The 16006-nt window shown below is 45.0% G+C and overlaps 1 protein-coding gene across 3 annotated transcripts in view; it reads left to right on the top strand.

Moving 5' to 3' along the window:
* The first annotated feature begins 341 nt into the window (after positions 1-341).
* The window catches only part of Cers6 (ceramide synthase 6), a 248165-nt gene continuing 232500 nt past the window's right edge, over positions 342-16006 (top strand). For all 3 annotated transcript variants that reach the window (XM_029473812.2, XM_021151369.3, XM_029473798.2), the window contains exon 1: positions 342-698. In XM_029473812.2, coding sequence (XP_029329672.1) covers positions 529-698 — 170 coding nt within the window. In that variant the 5' untranslated portion in view covers positions 342-528. The remainder of the gene's footprint in view (positions 699-16006) is intronic.

Genomic DNA, 16006 nt, shown 5'->3' with positions numbered 1-16006 from the left:
ACTTCTTCTTCTGAGGTTCTTTTTCAGCGCAGGGCTCTCTCTGGAAGCTCGGCCCCAGCCAGGCTCCTTTTCGCCTCCCTGCGCTCAGGAAGAGGACAAGGGCGCAGACACTCCAGTGGGGCAGGAGCTGGCGTTCTGACCAGGTGCGACCCAACTTGGGGCTGGGACAGAGGTGCGGGACGCGCTCCAGGTGCGGGTCCAGAGCCAGAGCGCGGCCCGCAGCTCCCAGGGCGTGGGCGAGCCGGCCGCGTGTGCCTCGGTGTTTGACGGGAACACTAGCCAATCAGGGCGTACGGCCAGGCTGCCACGTGACAGGCGAGGCGGCCCCTTTCCCAGCGCGGCCAAAGGGAGGAGTGGAGCGGATCGCCGAGCCTGAGAGTGCAGCGGCCACGGAGGAGGCGGCGGCAGGCGGAGCGGCAGCGGCAGCGGCAAAGGCTCCCGGCCAACCCAGCGCGCATCCCCAGTGCCCTGAGCTGCAGAGAGCTCGGAGGAGCGCGGGAGCAGCGACACCGGAGTGGACAAAGCAAGATGGCAGGGATCTTAGCCTGGTTCTGGAACGAGCGGTTTTGGCTTCCGCACAATGTCACCTGGGCAGACCTGAAGAACACGGAGGAAGCCACCTTTCCGCAGGCGGAGGACCTCTACCTCGCCTTCCCCTTGGCCTTCTGCATCTTCATGGTGCGGCTCATCTTCGAGAGGTAAGAAGGGCCGGAGTGCCTGCTCTCCCGCACACACGCACACGCGTGCACACTCGCCTGCTCCGTGGCGCACGCCCCCGCGCTTGGGCTCACACCTCCCAACCTTTGTGTTCACTGTGGGGTCCCCGATCCCTCGGCTAGGCTGACTTCTAGGGAGCTAGAGAGGGTCCAACTCGACCGCGGATTTCCTCCGGGGCGCCACGAAGAGGCGGCAGGGCGCTTGGTCACCGCCCGCGCTCCTCCTTTCCCGGCTTCCTCCTCCTAGAGAGGGTCGGCGAACAAAGGTGAGCGGAGGCTGGCCGCGGGGAACCGCTGCGCCGAGGGCTCGGCCGGCTCCCTCCGAGCCGGCACTAGGCGCTTCCAGATTGGGCTTCTCCTCCGAGGCTCGCCGCCACCCACCTGACAGCCTGGAACGATGGGGACGCGCGGCCCGGAGGGAGGAGGAGCGCACACACTTCCAGCCTTTCCACTCTTGCACGCACGCGGGCCGCGCTGCAGAAGAATTTGCTCGGACCTTTGGCTTTAGCTTGCACCCTGGCTTCCATCCGTGACACGGAGTTTTAGGCCCTGGGTCCTGGGAAATAGGTGACGACAGCACTCCGGATCGTTACTGGTTTCTTTAAAAGAGGACAGAACAGGACGGGTGCCCCTCGAAATAGTCATTTGAATCGATAGTAGAACCCCGTGACTAATCATAAGCGTCTTGCTGGTACCGGAAGACACTTGAAACGTTAAAAGAATTGTCTCATAATTCTTGGTATGAGTCCTCGATTTGGTTAGATCTCGCCATTGTAACCGCACACAAACTTGTGTTACTCTCACTGAGTCAGCCTTAAGTCACAGAACTAGATCTTGCCTGCTGTGCATTCAACACTTACTCGTGAAACAAAATCAGCACCGCACACTTCTTTCTTTTAACTGAAAAAAAAAAATCGCCTTCCTCTTTCCTCCTCCCACCTCCATTCATCAGCGAAGGCTGATTTCTTAGATCACAAATATCCATTTCTACTCCAACCTCCCTTCCCTGCCTCCAGCTCACCTTGGCTGTTGCTCAGGCTGCTGCTATCTTGTTTACTATTGGTTTGCCTAAATCCATTATTGAGAATGTCAGAATGTATCTTTTGTGTCTTTTGTTGCCTGAAATAGCAGCTAAGCTTCCTGGGAACTAAAAAAGTATGTTTTGTGCTAAGGAAGGTGTAGTTTTCAATGGGCAGTGTTGTTGATTGTGAAGTAAGTCAGCTGTTGCCATGCTGAAATTGACTCGCACAAAGGGACAGCCTCTATTTTAAAAGGATTGGCATCCAGTGCAAATATGTCATTGATCCAGCGCCGAGTCTCACTGTGACAAAGCTGGTGTGTTTGAAGGCTACAAGTATTTACTTACAGAAAATAGGAACTCGGGTCCAACCGTGCCATTTCTGCAAAGACAAGCTGACTTTCAGGAATAATAGCAGGCTGTTGCCAGTGCAGGCACAGTTTGGAGGGGGGGCTCCATACATAGTTGCTGGATGACACCCGATGAAATCTGTCAGGATTCACTTTTGGGTACCCACTTTAAAGGAAATCTCTAGTTGTCAGTTTTGTAGAACAAAAATCAAGGCAGCTCATGAACCATATGTGAAAGCTACATTTCCTCAGCATTCTCTCTCAGTCTGCTTCTGGGCTCTTCAGTAGGTTGGAAAATATTGAAGATAGCTTGGTTTGTGCTTGGCTTTCTTTGTCTTACACGCGCGCACACATACCACTGATGTAATATCAGACTGAAGGTTCAGTTTTCTTTTTTTTAGAAATATTTTTCTTCCTAGCATAATCTAATGACTTTAAGAATTTATACAAGAGGATCAGCAAGCAGTCTTCAACTACCAGTAGTGATGACGTGTGTGTGTGTGTCCGTGTGTGTCCGTGTGTACGTGCGCGCGCGGGAGGCCATCGACGAGAGTAGAAGACATTTAATGGACTGTCTAGGAAGTGAGTAATGACTCTTTGTTACCCGAGTGCGGTGGGATGCTGCTGACTTTGTGGACGGTAACTACTTTGTTTCTTCCTTCTATGGTCCTGACAGATGTAACTTTAACCATTCAGAACCAGGTATCTAAAAGTCAGAGAGTAATTACATCTGGAGCGAGAGGTTCTACATTTTTGGGTTTTTATCAAACCCAAAGTACACACTCTGCTATTCAACCTATGGTGTGCATCTTGCCAGTGTCTGTAGCTGAGCCAGACTGGATTGTTGTCAAAGATACAGCTTATGCTAGGTACCCTTTTGACATGATGCACGTGGAGTTTGTTTCTTTGTAGTGTTCCGTATTGGCTAACATTAAAGAATCCCATCATAAAATGAATGCTTTTGTAATAGAGACACCTTTTCCAAGAGTCTGTGCTTTGATTATCATTTACTTCAAACTTGAGAGCATACTAGGAGATCTTTGATTATCCAAGATCTTTATCTCCCATTAAGAAAAGTCAGTAATGTTTTTGCAGAATTACACACTTGAGTGTGTCTTGAGTATAACACATTTCTCTTCACACAGGAAAGCACTAAGGAACTGACTGAGTCGGGTCTTATCAATAGATGAGTCAGGTCTTATCAATTGACTAGCTCTATCTTTTCTTTTTCTTTTTTCTTTTTTTTTCTGCCACTGTTGGGGTGTGACAGAGGAGGCAGTAGTGGCCAGAACATGTCATTTTGCAACAACATATGGAGAACAATATGGTGTCCCAGCATGGCTGATTAAAAATAGAGCAGTCTAAGGTCACTGACTTGAGCCTGTGAAATACCCAGACCTCCCCGGCTGTTAGTAGTAGCCTTATACAACCCTTAGCCCTGGAGAGAAGTGGCATGAGCCAGTGTACTTACTGTCTGATTAGCAGAGTAAAACTGTTGAAAAACAAATAGCATCTCTTCATGCCTTTAATCCCAGCACTGGGGAGGCAGATTCAGGTGAAATCTCTTGAGTTTTAGGCCAACCTGGTCTACAGAGCAAGTTCCAGGATAGCTAGGGCTATACAGAGAAACCCTGTCTCAAAAAACCAAAACAGAACAAAACAAAACAAATCAAAAGAATGAAAATTATAGTGTCTCCCATTATATTATGTTGGTGACTTGAAGACAGAAAAAAAAAATACTTGATAGTGAAGAATTATCATCTATTCCATGTCTTGATTTAACACTTGTTCCTATTCTTCAGACTGTCCCTGGGAATCGTAACAAAGGCTTCTTCCAACTTCACTTTTTAAAAAAATGTCTCGTACATGAGAAATTAAAGTTTGGTTGAGTTCCTGATTGGGAATAAACCTTGTGGGAATTATACTTATGAACGGCAACTTTACTGTATTTTCTTCTTGATGGATGTAAGAGAGATGCCGACAGTTCTGACCATGATCAGAATAGTCAAGTTGTAGTGAGCATGCATTGCATGCTTGGAGCAGATCCTGCCGGAGGTATGTTTATTCCTCAAAACCAAATGACCATTGAAAGATATTCTTTAAGTGTTGCCACTTACGCCATCAAGACTTTCTTATTTTTATTTTTTCTGCACGAACCGACTAAAGGTTTATTTGTGGGGTAAAGAGTGCTGCGGTGTGCAATGATAATTTCTTCCCATGAACAAACGTACCTGTCACCTGAGAAATTTATTTCTTCTCATGTGAGTATTTATTCTTGGAAGTTCTTAAGTGGTGTACACAATTTTATTTGGCACAGTTGCCTTCCTAAGTAGTAGATCTTAAAAAGACATTCCTCCTAACTAAAACTTGACCTCTGTTTCTATTCTTTGTACTCTGGAGCCTCTAGTAACTTCCAGTCTACTCTCTGCTTGTATAATAGTGATTGTGTAAGGTTGGAAGACATGTGAGTATATGTGTGTATATGGATATGAAGATTTATATATACTTACATGTATATGTGTGTATATGTATGGATATGTGTATATATACATACAAGTATGTATACACACATACATATATATGTATATATGTATTTATATGAACATATGGTATTTGTTCTCTAAAGATCTGGCTTATTTTAACCTCATATATGTTGCAAATGAAAGACATTCTTTTTTTAAGGTCAAATGAGTGCTCCATTTTGGGTATATAACTTATTTCTCCATCCATCTGTTGGCAGCTACTGAGCTGAATGAATTTGGCTGTTGCCAATCATGATGCAATAGCTGTGGTGGTACAGCTAGCTCTTCACTGCTTTCTAGTCTTCTGGATATGAAAAGATGGGCGTGGGTGGTGGCTGCGGTGTAGGGTCTGCACTTCGCCTTTCCTTCCAAATCTCTGACTCTGGTGGATCCCCTGTAGTTGAAGGTTGGTCGTTATTATCTCATGGGACTCTGAGGGACTTAACCATCATGCTTTGGGAAGCAGAAATAAGCCTTCTCCGAATAAAGTGGATTTTGTTTGTTTTTTTTTGCAAGGATATTCTAGCCAATCATTTTAAAGGTGTTTTCCTGTTGTGTTTAGAAGAAAAGACTTATTTGGGGTATTATCACTTGTGTTCCTAAACGTTCACAAAGTGCCTGCCTAGCCAAAAGCAAACTTCTACAGAGAAAACAATTTGTTTGATCTCTTTCAGAACTCTTTTTGTTGGAATCCAGAGTTGAGCTGGCATCTGACTGGGTGAGAGAGCAGTAGCTCACTCCTGACAGGGTGACTCTGAGTGCCACAGCACATGAGGAATATCATTTTTCAGGAGTTGACCGTCCCAGCCCAGAGAGCAGTGCTCAGATCCAAAAGGGCAGTGTCTTCCCAAACCACCAGGGCACAGGTGTCTTAAGTTTTGTGGAAGGAGATGTCTAGCTGGCAGGCCTTTCCTTATTGTTTTCCTTAAGTCTCTGCCTTGCTGATGGATCAGGTAAGGGCACCTGAGCAGCAAGGGAATCAAGGGATGGGGAAGAGGATGGAGTGCGGTGGTGTGCTTGGGTCGGGGGAGTTAGAGAAGGACTACCACAGAAATGTGCTGGAGCCGGTTTAATATCCACTACTGACAGGTGTTCCTATACAGAAATGCAGCTACCTTCAGTCAGACCCAGTTCAGAAGAGAGGACGAACCTCCACAGGAGTGGTTTTCTCTGCGTGAACTCGGGGTTAGATATTAAATGCTATAAATGCACCTTACTTAGCTTATTAGAGAAATGGTGTTATGGAGATTAAAACTGTAGACACCTGCTGTGTCACACACAGATATAAGAGCTAAAAGCTGGGTTCTCACACAAAGAGATTCTTGATTATGGTTTTTAACCTAGGTTGGGAGAAAATTATTACCAAGGATTTTTTTTTTTAATGTGGGTAAACAAATAAAATGGACAGTGTTATTTGAAGAAGTTTAGCAAGAGTTTTTCATTCGGCAAAATAAAAGACTTTTGCATTATCATGGTGTGATAATTCAGCTGTTTGTAATAGGCTGAGCAGAGGGTAAAAGGTGTGATTCTGTACTGTGTGCAGTGCACTGGGACGGTAGGGGAAGTCTGTGTGAAAACCTGACCCTACCACAAATGACTTACAGATGCTACATGTTATGAAACCAGTGTCCAGGCGCCGCTTGGGGCTTTTTTGTGAGCTTCTCTGTTCCCCATGTGGGTGGGAGGGGAGGGGAGGGCTGCATAGTTCCTCTCTGGAGTTCCTAGCTTGGAGGGTATTCCAGAAGTAGTGGTTTGTGGAGATGGGCTTTCGGGTGAATCTCTACTGTGGCTTTGCCAGGCATCGCCTCGTCTGTCTGTCTGTCTGTCTTAAGGTACTTGACTAAGCCTTGTTGACAAATGCTGGAGCCCAGGCGCTCACTGCATGTGGAAAGCTTCAAATTTGTTAAGTTTACACTTCTCTGCCAGGGTGAGGGGATACCCGGGGGGGGGGTGTGTGTGTGTGTGTCCTCACCTGCTCAGAGGAGAAGGGGAGGGGGAAGGGAAGAAGGATTGTGGGAGGGGGTCACCAGGTGGGGGTGGGGGTGGGGGCAGTGAACAGGATGTAAAGTGGCTAAGTAAAAAATACAGCCCAATACAAGATTTTCATTTCTCTCCCTGTCACCAGACAAAACCAGATTTCTAAAGCAAAATTTTATATTTTTCCCTCTTTCATCTTCTTTTGACCACTTCTCAAATACCTTTGAGTCAGGGTATTGGGGTGACCAATTTGACTTGATGGTATGGTTGGATTGCCCTTTATCTTCTTTCTCTTTGTTGTTTAAGCACACTGGCCTCTTAAAGCTTATCTGCCGTTTCATATTAGTGGTACCTCAATAACCATTATCCTTAAGATTTTATCCCCCACCCCCCATTCTATACTGGGGATGTGTCGTTCTGCTGGGTTTGCATTACAGGCTATCTTCTAGTTCTTGTAGATTAATCTTTCAGTTCCATTGATTTCTTAACAGCATGTGTTCAAGAAGTAGCATTTCTAAGTCCTAAGGAATAACCACTCCAGTGTTCTTGACGGATACAGGTTGCCAGATAGCTGTCTGGAAGGACGCTAGTCCTTGGCAGTCCTTAGTCCTTGAGAGAGTGCAGATTTCCTAGGAGACTTGAAGATAGTTTTCTGTTGGAATATGAATTGTGCGTGTCGACTCTGGAAATAACTCATTTCAAAATCAACCAGTAGCTTACATTTTGCTTTCTCTGAAGTCATGGATATTTTCTTATTGAGATGAAGAGATGAGGTTTTTATGTTTATTTTTGTCAGAAAAGAGATCTTCTTCCTCCTGCCCCTCCTGCTCCTCCTCTCCCTCCTCCTCTCCCTCCTCCTCTCCCTCCTCTTCTCCCTCCTCCTCTCCCTCCTCCTCTCCCTCCTCCTCGTCTTGTTCTGTTTATCTGATCATGTTTACACTCTTGTATTTCTTTCTGCCTCCTGCCTCTCCCTCCCTATAAGCATTTTCTCATCAGGAAGGTTTCTGAGTGCACAGTAGAGAGATGCTGTCAGGAGGAGGTAGTCCATACTTGAGTCTATGGTGGAGAGTGAGATGGAGAGGCAGGGCTGGGATGAGGGCAGAGCCAGGAAGAGTGAATAGCTTTTCCAGGCAGGGACCCTTGGAGACAGTGTCTAAAGTCATTGCTATAATTCTGAACTTTTGATTAAAAAAGGACTTACGTGCCAGTGAGATGGCCAGGTTGTGAACATACACTACTATGGGGGAGGACCTGAGTTTGGTTAGCACTTGTGTGTGTGTGTGTGTGTGTGTATGTGTGTAAGGGGGTGTCTTAGACTAGCATTTAACTCCATATCCTCTGGCCTCCACAGGCACCCGCACTCACATCTATGTACATCATTAAAACTACTAAAAGTAAATCTATAAAAACCAATAACTAACTAACCCACAGAAAAATACATATCCCCATACCCACTGAATGCCATCATATCGTTAATTCGGTTTCAGCATGTCAGAGTGGAGAAGAAGAGAGCCAGGAACATTCAGATGGCAGCAGTAAAAATAAAGCTGTACACTTAAAAAATGGTTAAGATCCGACCTTTTGTGTCAAATGCATTTTACTACAACAAAAGAGAAAAAAATATAGACATTTCAATGAGTTAAAAAATGTCACTCTCTAGACATAACTGTCTTCAGTGCCCTAGGTCTGGCACCTTTGTAGATGAAACAGATGTGCCACTCCTTGGTGTTGGTTCCCTCAAGCATTAAACTGAATAATTATCTTCAGATCGATGATTGGTCCTCTTCTGTATGGAATTAGTAGCAGGGGTGTGTGGAAGGGGAGGGGAGGGAAGACGCATTGAGATCAGAAATCCGTAAGCACCTGAGCTCACTGAGTGTTTGTGAAAGACACTTGCATAGAAGAGCTTATCTTGCTATTTTATTCATTTATTTTGTTCTATTTTTATTTTTTTATTTTACTTGGAGACAAGTTCTCCTTATGTAGCCTTAGCTGTCCTGGAGCTTACTGTGTAGCCCTGGCTAGCCTTGAACTCCTGGAGATCTGCTGACCTCTGCCTCCCCAAGTGCTGGAATTAAAGGCATGCATGGCCAAGGCTGGCAAACCAGTTTGTTAATCAGCATGGCAGAGGGCGTACAAGGCTCTGGAAAAGCACAGTGCGTGGTTTCCCAAGGGGGTATGCAGGGCTCTAGAAGAACTCAGTGTGTGGTTCTCCTGCATTTCAGGATTACAGTAAATGTATCCCAGTCAGTGCAGGATACATTTACAAGCAAGGTATGGTAATTTCCTCCTTGAGCCATGTGACATGGGCCATGGTTCTGAGGAGATTTGGGAGAGGTGAGATCAGGTTTGGTTCTCTTGCCTCTTTCCATTTGCTGTCACATGCTGTTTGGAAGCAAGTGATTAGAACATCTGAATATTTGAATATAACTTTCTGAAAGCTGCATAGTGCGGTGGCTCGGGTGTGTCAGATAGATGCAGAACACTTGTTTTGAAAATTGATTAAAGTGTTTAGGTCTAGTCCTTGTATAAAACTCTGCTTTCTTTAAATCATCTGTGAGAATATTTGGGGAATTTTCAAAAAGGATTTTGTTTTTTTCCTGATGTCTTTCAGAATGGACCTCTTTCAGGGTGCTAGTGCTTCCTCTCCAGGCCTTTGCATTTATTATCTCAGAATTGGATTGTGGGGTGTGGTGAAAATAGCCGAATGGTTTTTAATTACGGAAGAGAGAGAGAGAGAGAGAGAGAGAGAGAGAGAGAGAGAGAGAGAGAGAGATTTCTTTACCAGGTAATCTCTTTGCACAGTGACCTAGGACTAACATTTGCTGGGACTTGCCATTGTCTGCATAAATGTCACATCTTATCTGGGAGGTGTTCAGGTTACATGATATTCCTGCTTCCATGGAGCTGCCTGAAAGCACGGCTCCTTTATTTTCTGTGCCTGCCTCCCTCCCTCCCTCCCTCTCCCCTCTCCCCTCTCCCCTCTCCCCTCTCCCCTCTCCCCTCTCCCCTCTCCCCTCTCCCCTCTCCCCTCTCCCCTCTCCCCTCTCCCCTCTCCCCTCTCCCCTCCCTCCCTCTCTCTATTTCTACATTAGTGAAGACTCTTTAGAGGCACTAGGGGCACCAGGAAGTCTCAAGAGAGGGAGAGGGATCATTTAAAGTAGGGAGAGGACATGGAAAACCATCTAAAATCTTGTATGGGACTGATTTGGCCAGTCCCAGAGAGAGTTGCCAACTAGTCTGAGTGGCCCTGCAGATCTTGTCTTAGTAAATCACCGTTTTGAAGCAGGATGAATTGACTTGGCCATGTAAGCAGAGCGGTAATTTGGACACAGTGTCTTGAGTGTTGGAAAATGGAGAAGGAAAGTGGCAATCAGTCACTTGGGTGTTGTAGAGAGTAATGGTGTCGTGTGCCAGTGGGCGTGTTTTCAGGCGCATCAGAAGGCATGAGGAGGATGGTGCACTGAAATCGATAGCCTTGTATGTTTCCTGCACTTAATTAGACATGTACAGCTGTAACAAGAGTTAACAGGTGCACAGATAGCAGAAAGATTATGCAACTTGGGTTAAAGTCTGGATTTTCTTTTACCAGCCATGTAGCAGTGGACTGACTTCTCTGGAGTCAGTTGTCCTCAACTGAAAAATGGGGGTAGAGGTGCCTGCTTTGTAGTTCAGAAAGGGGACCCAATTAAAACTACACATCGTGTCATTTGGATGCGGCAGTGTAGTGTTTAGCACCTCCTGGGAAGTAATGTTCAGTAATGGAATTTAGCCTGTCAGTGTGGGGGGCATGGGAGGGTGCTGTGGTGCAGGCTACAAGGAGGCCCAGTTATGTACTTGACCCTGGGACTGGAAGATTGAATTGGTTGAGTAAATATTTAGTGTTGGGACTTGAAGCACTATCCTTCAGCAGTGTGCCTGCCTGGTTAGGGAGGAAGACGCAGGCACACCCCCTCAACTCTCCATAATGAGTATTGTGCACCAGAGACTGCTTGTTTGGTTACACAAAAGTCATCTGTTTGGAAGAGGTGACGGCCAGTGACAAGCCACATCAAATCTGGATCCCTGGATCCCCAGATCCTGCACCTTTGACCGGGAGCTCTTGGGAGAAATCTTTCTCTAGGGTTTTCGAAGGAAACTCCATTCCTGTCCTACCTTGCAGGGAATCTCAGCTCACCTCCCACTCCTGGTCTCATCTCTGTTTTATTGCCTGCAGACCCAAGGGAAATGGGTTCATTTGCTATTACCAGTGGTAATAGCAAACATAAAAATTGGCATTCGTATTGACTAAGGATCAGAACCTTATTCTGGCTCTGTCACTTACAAACCACAGTCCTGGAAGCAGGTTAAACCCCTTCAGACACAGTTTCTCGGTAAAACAGAGTTAGTGTGAGGTTGGGGAAGAGAATGGTTGGAGGAGTGGCTGCTCTTCCTGCAGGTTTATTCTGGCCATTCACAGGTGTCTCTTGGCAGTCACTTTCTGGGATGTGGGCAGAACTCTGATGTCCAGATACCACATCTAGCTGACTCCACTGCGCATGATGAACACACACACACACACACACACACACACACACACACACACCCACTTCCTGTACAGAGCCAGTCTTATCTAGGCAGGGCATCTCCACTCGTTGTAATTGTGTGTTCCCTATTCCCTTTCCTCTTCTTTTTTAGGTTTGTCTTCTGGGAAGGATGATTGGTATCAGCCAGAGCAGCCCTAGCAGCTTCATGAAGAATGGGGTCTTGGCTACTCCATCCACATGTAATACATTTGATGGGCTTGGGCATTATTAATAACAAGATAGCTCCGAGCTCCTTTTCTCCCACTAATAGCTTCCCAACATGGGAAAGCATCAAGACTGACTACTGGCTGATCCCTTTCAGAATTTGAGGTCTTGTGGATTACTTCCTTTTGATGCCAAAGAAGAAAAGAAATAGGGCTGGAGAAACAGCTCGGCAGTTAAGACTGTGTACTCCTCTTACGGAGGAAGGAAGCTCTGTTTCGTGCACCTAAGTCAAGTGGCTCATAGCTGCCAGCAACTGTAGCTCCAGGGTGTCTGATACCCCCTCTGGCCTCTGCAGGGACTATACTTGTATGCACAAACTCATAGTCACACAATATACACACAATTAAAACGTTAAAATAAAAAAGAAGGTTCAGTCTATTACCTTTGGGATCATATTTATAAAAAACGCAGTCATTCAACTTGGGCTGGAAAAAAATACATTGGTGTCTTTTTCAGAGAAACAGAGGAGTAGACCCCCCATGTGTGTGTGTGTATGTGTGTGTGTGTGTAGTATTTATGTCTAACCTCACTTCACTTCAGAAATGCAGGAGGGATTTGCTCTCAGCCATGGGCGTTTTTCCAACTAGCCATAATTTAAATATAATTTGTAAATGTCTGGCCGTGTAAGTAATACTTTAAATCTGCCATTTTGGAGAAAAGGGCACCGACAGTATTTTAGGGTGATTTAGTACAGTGTTTGTGGTGGGTTGTCCTTTAAATGAGGAAGTGAGGCAGAGATAAATAAAACCACAATTTTTACAGTGGCAAGTCCAAAAATTGCCTTCGCCATAGTTAGCGGAATCGTGAACTTTCCTGCTTTGAAGGAAGTTGAAACTTACTCTTTCCAACCTAGTTCAGTCTACCATGGATCAGCCAGTAGGGTGGGGATGGTGATCGCTCGCTTCCAGTAAGAGGAGTATATTATTTGTAGGTGATGTTAAAAAAATAATAAAACTGACTCAAAGTTGTTACACATCCAGGGAAACTGATTCTAAACCCAAATATGTTAAATCGATAAAATACCCTTCAAGAGCTGGGTGACCTGTAACACTGTCACACATGGTATGGAACACCCATAATCTGAAGCCATATTGAGAAATAATGGCCAAGATGCAAAGCTCTAGCTCTCTCTAGAGGGGCACGGAAACTTTAGAGCCTCAGAGGGACTGTGGTACTCAGGTCCTGGCAGAGCCTGAAATCTGCAGACAGTGCCCCTGAGGAAGGACCCATAGTGCAGGGAGAGCTCGACTCACTGTCCTTCCCCACTAAGCACTTGTGTGTCACAGCCAGGGTCCACACAGCGAAAACAGTTGTACTGCCTCACCCTACAGAGACCGAGAGTGACTGTAGAAAGGAGATTCAATGGAGACGGAGTTGCAGGAGCTCCCTGCCCCATTGTCCATGTGCCAAGATTTGTGACTTAATTTTTTTTTTTTTTTTTTTTTTTTTTTAGTGACGGGTATCAAAAGTGTGGGTTGTGGCTCTCAGATGCCCAGGGCCAGTTCTCTGTGTACTGACTCCTTCCCGCCCACATGTTGACCCTGTGTGTCACTGAAATCATGTACTCGCCTCCTCCTCACCCCCCCCCCCCGCCTCCCCCCCAGCCTCCCCCCCCTCCGCCTCCCTCTTTCCCTCCCTCCCCCTCTGCCTTTGCCACCACTGTGTGCTCCGTCTAGCTTGTTGAGCTGATTGTTCATCAGCCACACTCAACAGGCTGCCTGTGGCTTGTAAAGGGAAAAAATAGACACCCAGGTGGTGGTTGGCCACCAGCTGTTATTTCTGAGGCGTGGGGCGGACCAGCAAGCACTTTGTTGCCCATGTGTCTTGTGAGTCTGATTGTGTCGAGCTTTTCAATGTTTGACTCTTGCTTTCCCTACAGTTGGGTACCCGTGTTTATTTGAAAAAGCAGACTCTGAAAACAAAAGGGTCACGGACTAGGAGATTCAAGGCATTCTGAGGTTGCCTCCCTTGGAGATAGCTTTACCTGTAGCTCTCTAAGAGCTGGGTTCATGGTTGTCAGCCCGCCCTCCTGGCCCTCCTGAGCTCTTTTCATCTGGCACAGTCAAGCCATGTAAGACTGGAGGGCAGCTAGTGGGCAAGCTGGGGCTTGCTCCCACCTTTTGACCACTGTATCCCACTTCCTTGCTATTCTGTATCTTAGTTCCCCTCTTGCTTGAAATAGGCTACGTCATCAAATCCAAAGTGTATGATGTGCATGCATGGAAGCAGTTTGAGGGGACTCGCATTGACCTCAGGCCCTCAGCTGTTGCAAGCTGTTCTGTTATCACTTGTATTTGCTAGAGCGATGATGCGTGGGACCAGTCTACATCCATACACGGCGAGTTCCTGGGAGCTCTCAGTAGGATGTTTGCTAACCTCAACATTAAAATTCTTTTATGTTTTGAAACTGTAATAAATAACACGGAATAAAATGTTCACACTGTTTTCAGACGTGACTTCATGGTACAGGGCTAAAGTTTTTTCTGATTTAAAAAAAAAGGATATGCAGCTGGTTATGGCTTTCCACGGAGTTGAGATGATAGTTTTTTTTTTTTGTTTTTTTGTTTTTTTTTGCTGGACAATTTTCTCTCTCTCCAGAGCTGAAGATGATGAGACAAAGAAGTGTTGCATTGAAAGAGAAGCGAGCTTGCAAGCCTTCTTTTCTATCAGTCCCCATTCCACTTTGTTAGCCAGGGTCTAAACCTTTGCCCAACATTCAGATAATCGAAGGAATTTTAAGTCTTTCGTGTTGTCTAAAGTGTTCCTAAAGTGGATGCACTTTGTCCTGGGGACTTTTAATTTGGCCTGTTTTAAAAGTCCATCTAAGAGTGAGGGTGTTGCTCTGGGAACTCTGAAGAAGTGACAGGAGATGTGCTTGCCTTTGCAAGTGGAGTTGAGAATGTTATTTCTTGTCAGTGCTCAGATTTGGAGGAAGTGAGACCCAGAAAAAAGAAAGGAATTGAGAGAGGTGACATTGATTTTGTTGATTTTCAGGGTGTGCCACAGCCAGAAAGACCTAGAACTCTGATTTGGACCAAAAATTGGTAAACCTGGTTCAATCACATTATACCCTAATGGGTATTTACACTAATTATAAAACCTAGCTCTCAAATGTGTAGTTACCACTTACCCAACAAACAGCTGTATGCTTTCGTTTTTTTTTTATTGTCAACAGGACACATACAGAAACATGCCCAAAATATGCCTGACTGAAGAGATCACTGAGTCACCACAATGAAGTGAACCCACTAAAGATGTTTTTGTTAATTAATACTTTAAAGCTTTTGACATTGAGACGTGTCAGCTCCTGGCAGCACCCCATTCAACTAGGAAGAAGATCTTGGACATCAAAGGACCTCCATTTGGAGATGGCTTCATTTGTGGCAAGCCAGCCACCCCACAAAGAAAATGCCCTAACTCATGTGTTTAACTAGACAGATTAAGAGGCCATTGTTAACTTCCTTTCTCATAAACTTCCTCTTGTTAGTATTGACCTAGTTTTATAAATTAATTAAAATTAAATTTCAGAGTGAAGATACAAAACTAGTACAGGCAACAAAGCTCATGTTTCTACACAAAGCCATTGGTTTCCTGTGAAGGACAATGTTGTCTCTGGTGTTTGCCACAACCAAAAACTGAGTACTTTTTCTTTTCAGGGGGAGGCAGTGGAGAGAATGCACACACACACACACACACACACACACACGTGTACAGTGCTCTCACAAAGATCTAGATCCCACTCCTAATAACACCACTGGTAGGAGAAAAGCAAATAAGAAAGTATTTTAGAGAAAAATGGGAAGAGGATGTGAGTCTATAAGCAAGAGAAGGAACCAGTTAAAATAACCATTTTTCTTTCTTTCTTAAATTTATTTTACTATATATATTTTTGAAATTCCCCTACACATGCGCTAAATTTAGATCACTTTCTCCCTTTTCTTTCCTATTTTAGTTCCTCCCGTGCTTCCCCCCCACCCCATCAAATTCAAGACCTTTCCATCTTTATCGTTCACACACACACCACACACACACACACACACACTGCACATGTATATATATAAATACAGACTGCTGAGTCCATATTCTGCTGCTCATGAGTATTTGTGTTTAGTGCTGACCACTTGGGATCAGATTAACTCTCAGGGGTCTCCTCCCTGGAGAAGACCCAGTCTCCCTCTTTTAGCAGCCATTAGTCGCCTGTATTCTTTGGCTGGGGTGGGATTTTATGGTGCTGTCCTTGTGCCCTTCTTGCTTAGGTGACCATATTGCTGAGCTTTTTTGCCACATATAGAAGACAGTATCTCACAGCAGACATCCTGGTTCTTAAACCTTACATTGTTACTCTAGACATGTTGAAACATTGTTATTCTGAGCATGCTGAAACATTATACTGTTGTACATTTAAGACTTACGCTCCACTTTAAAAACATGTTTTTCTGAGTTCTTCTTATCTAAGAAAGTTTTCTAGTCTATGTTTGGCTATATCTTCAATTCAGATAATAACAGATTTCTATAATGATCAATACTGCTTCCCTATATTAATATTGGAAAAGTTTTAAATATTTGAAATTACCAAACTTTTAAACATTGTTTAAAATATTACTTTATATGTGTCCAGTCGCATTGAGAAATT

This window comes from Mus caroli, unplaced genomic scaffold, assembly GCF_978045245.1.
Source record: "Mus caroli unplaced genomic scaffold, Mus_caroli_1 scaffold_2, whole genome shotgun sequence".
NCBI classification, from domain to species: domain Eukaryota; kingdom Metazoa; phylum Chordata; class Mammalia; order Rodentia; family Muridae; genus Mus; species Mus caroli.
Note: the sequence above shows the minus strand (reverse complement) of the source record. Positions and strands in the feature narration are given on the sequence as shown.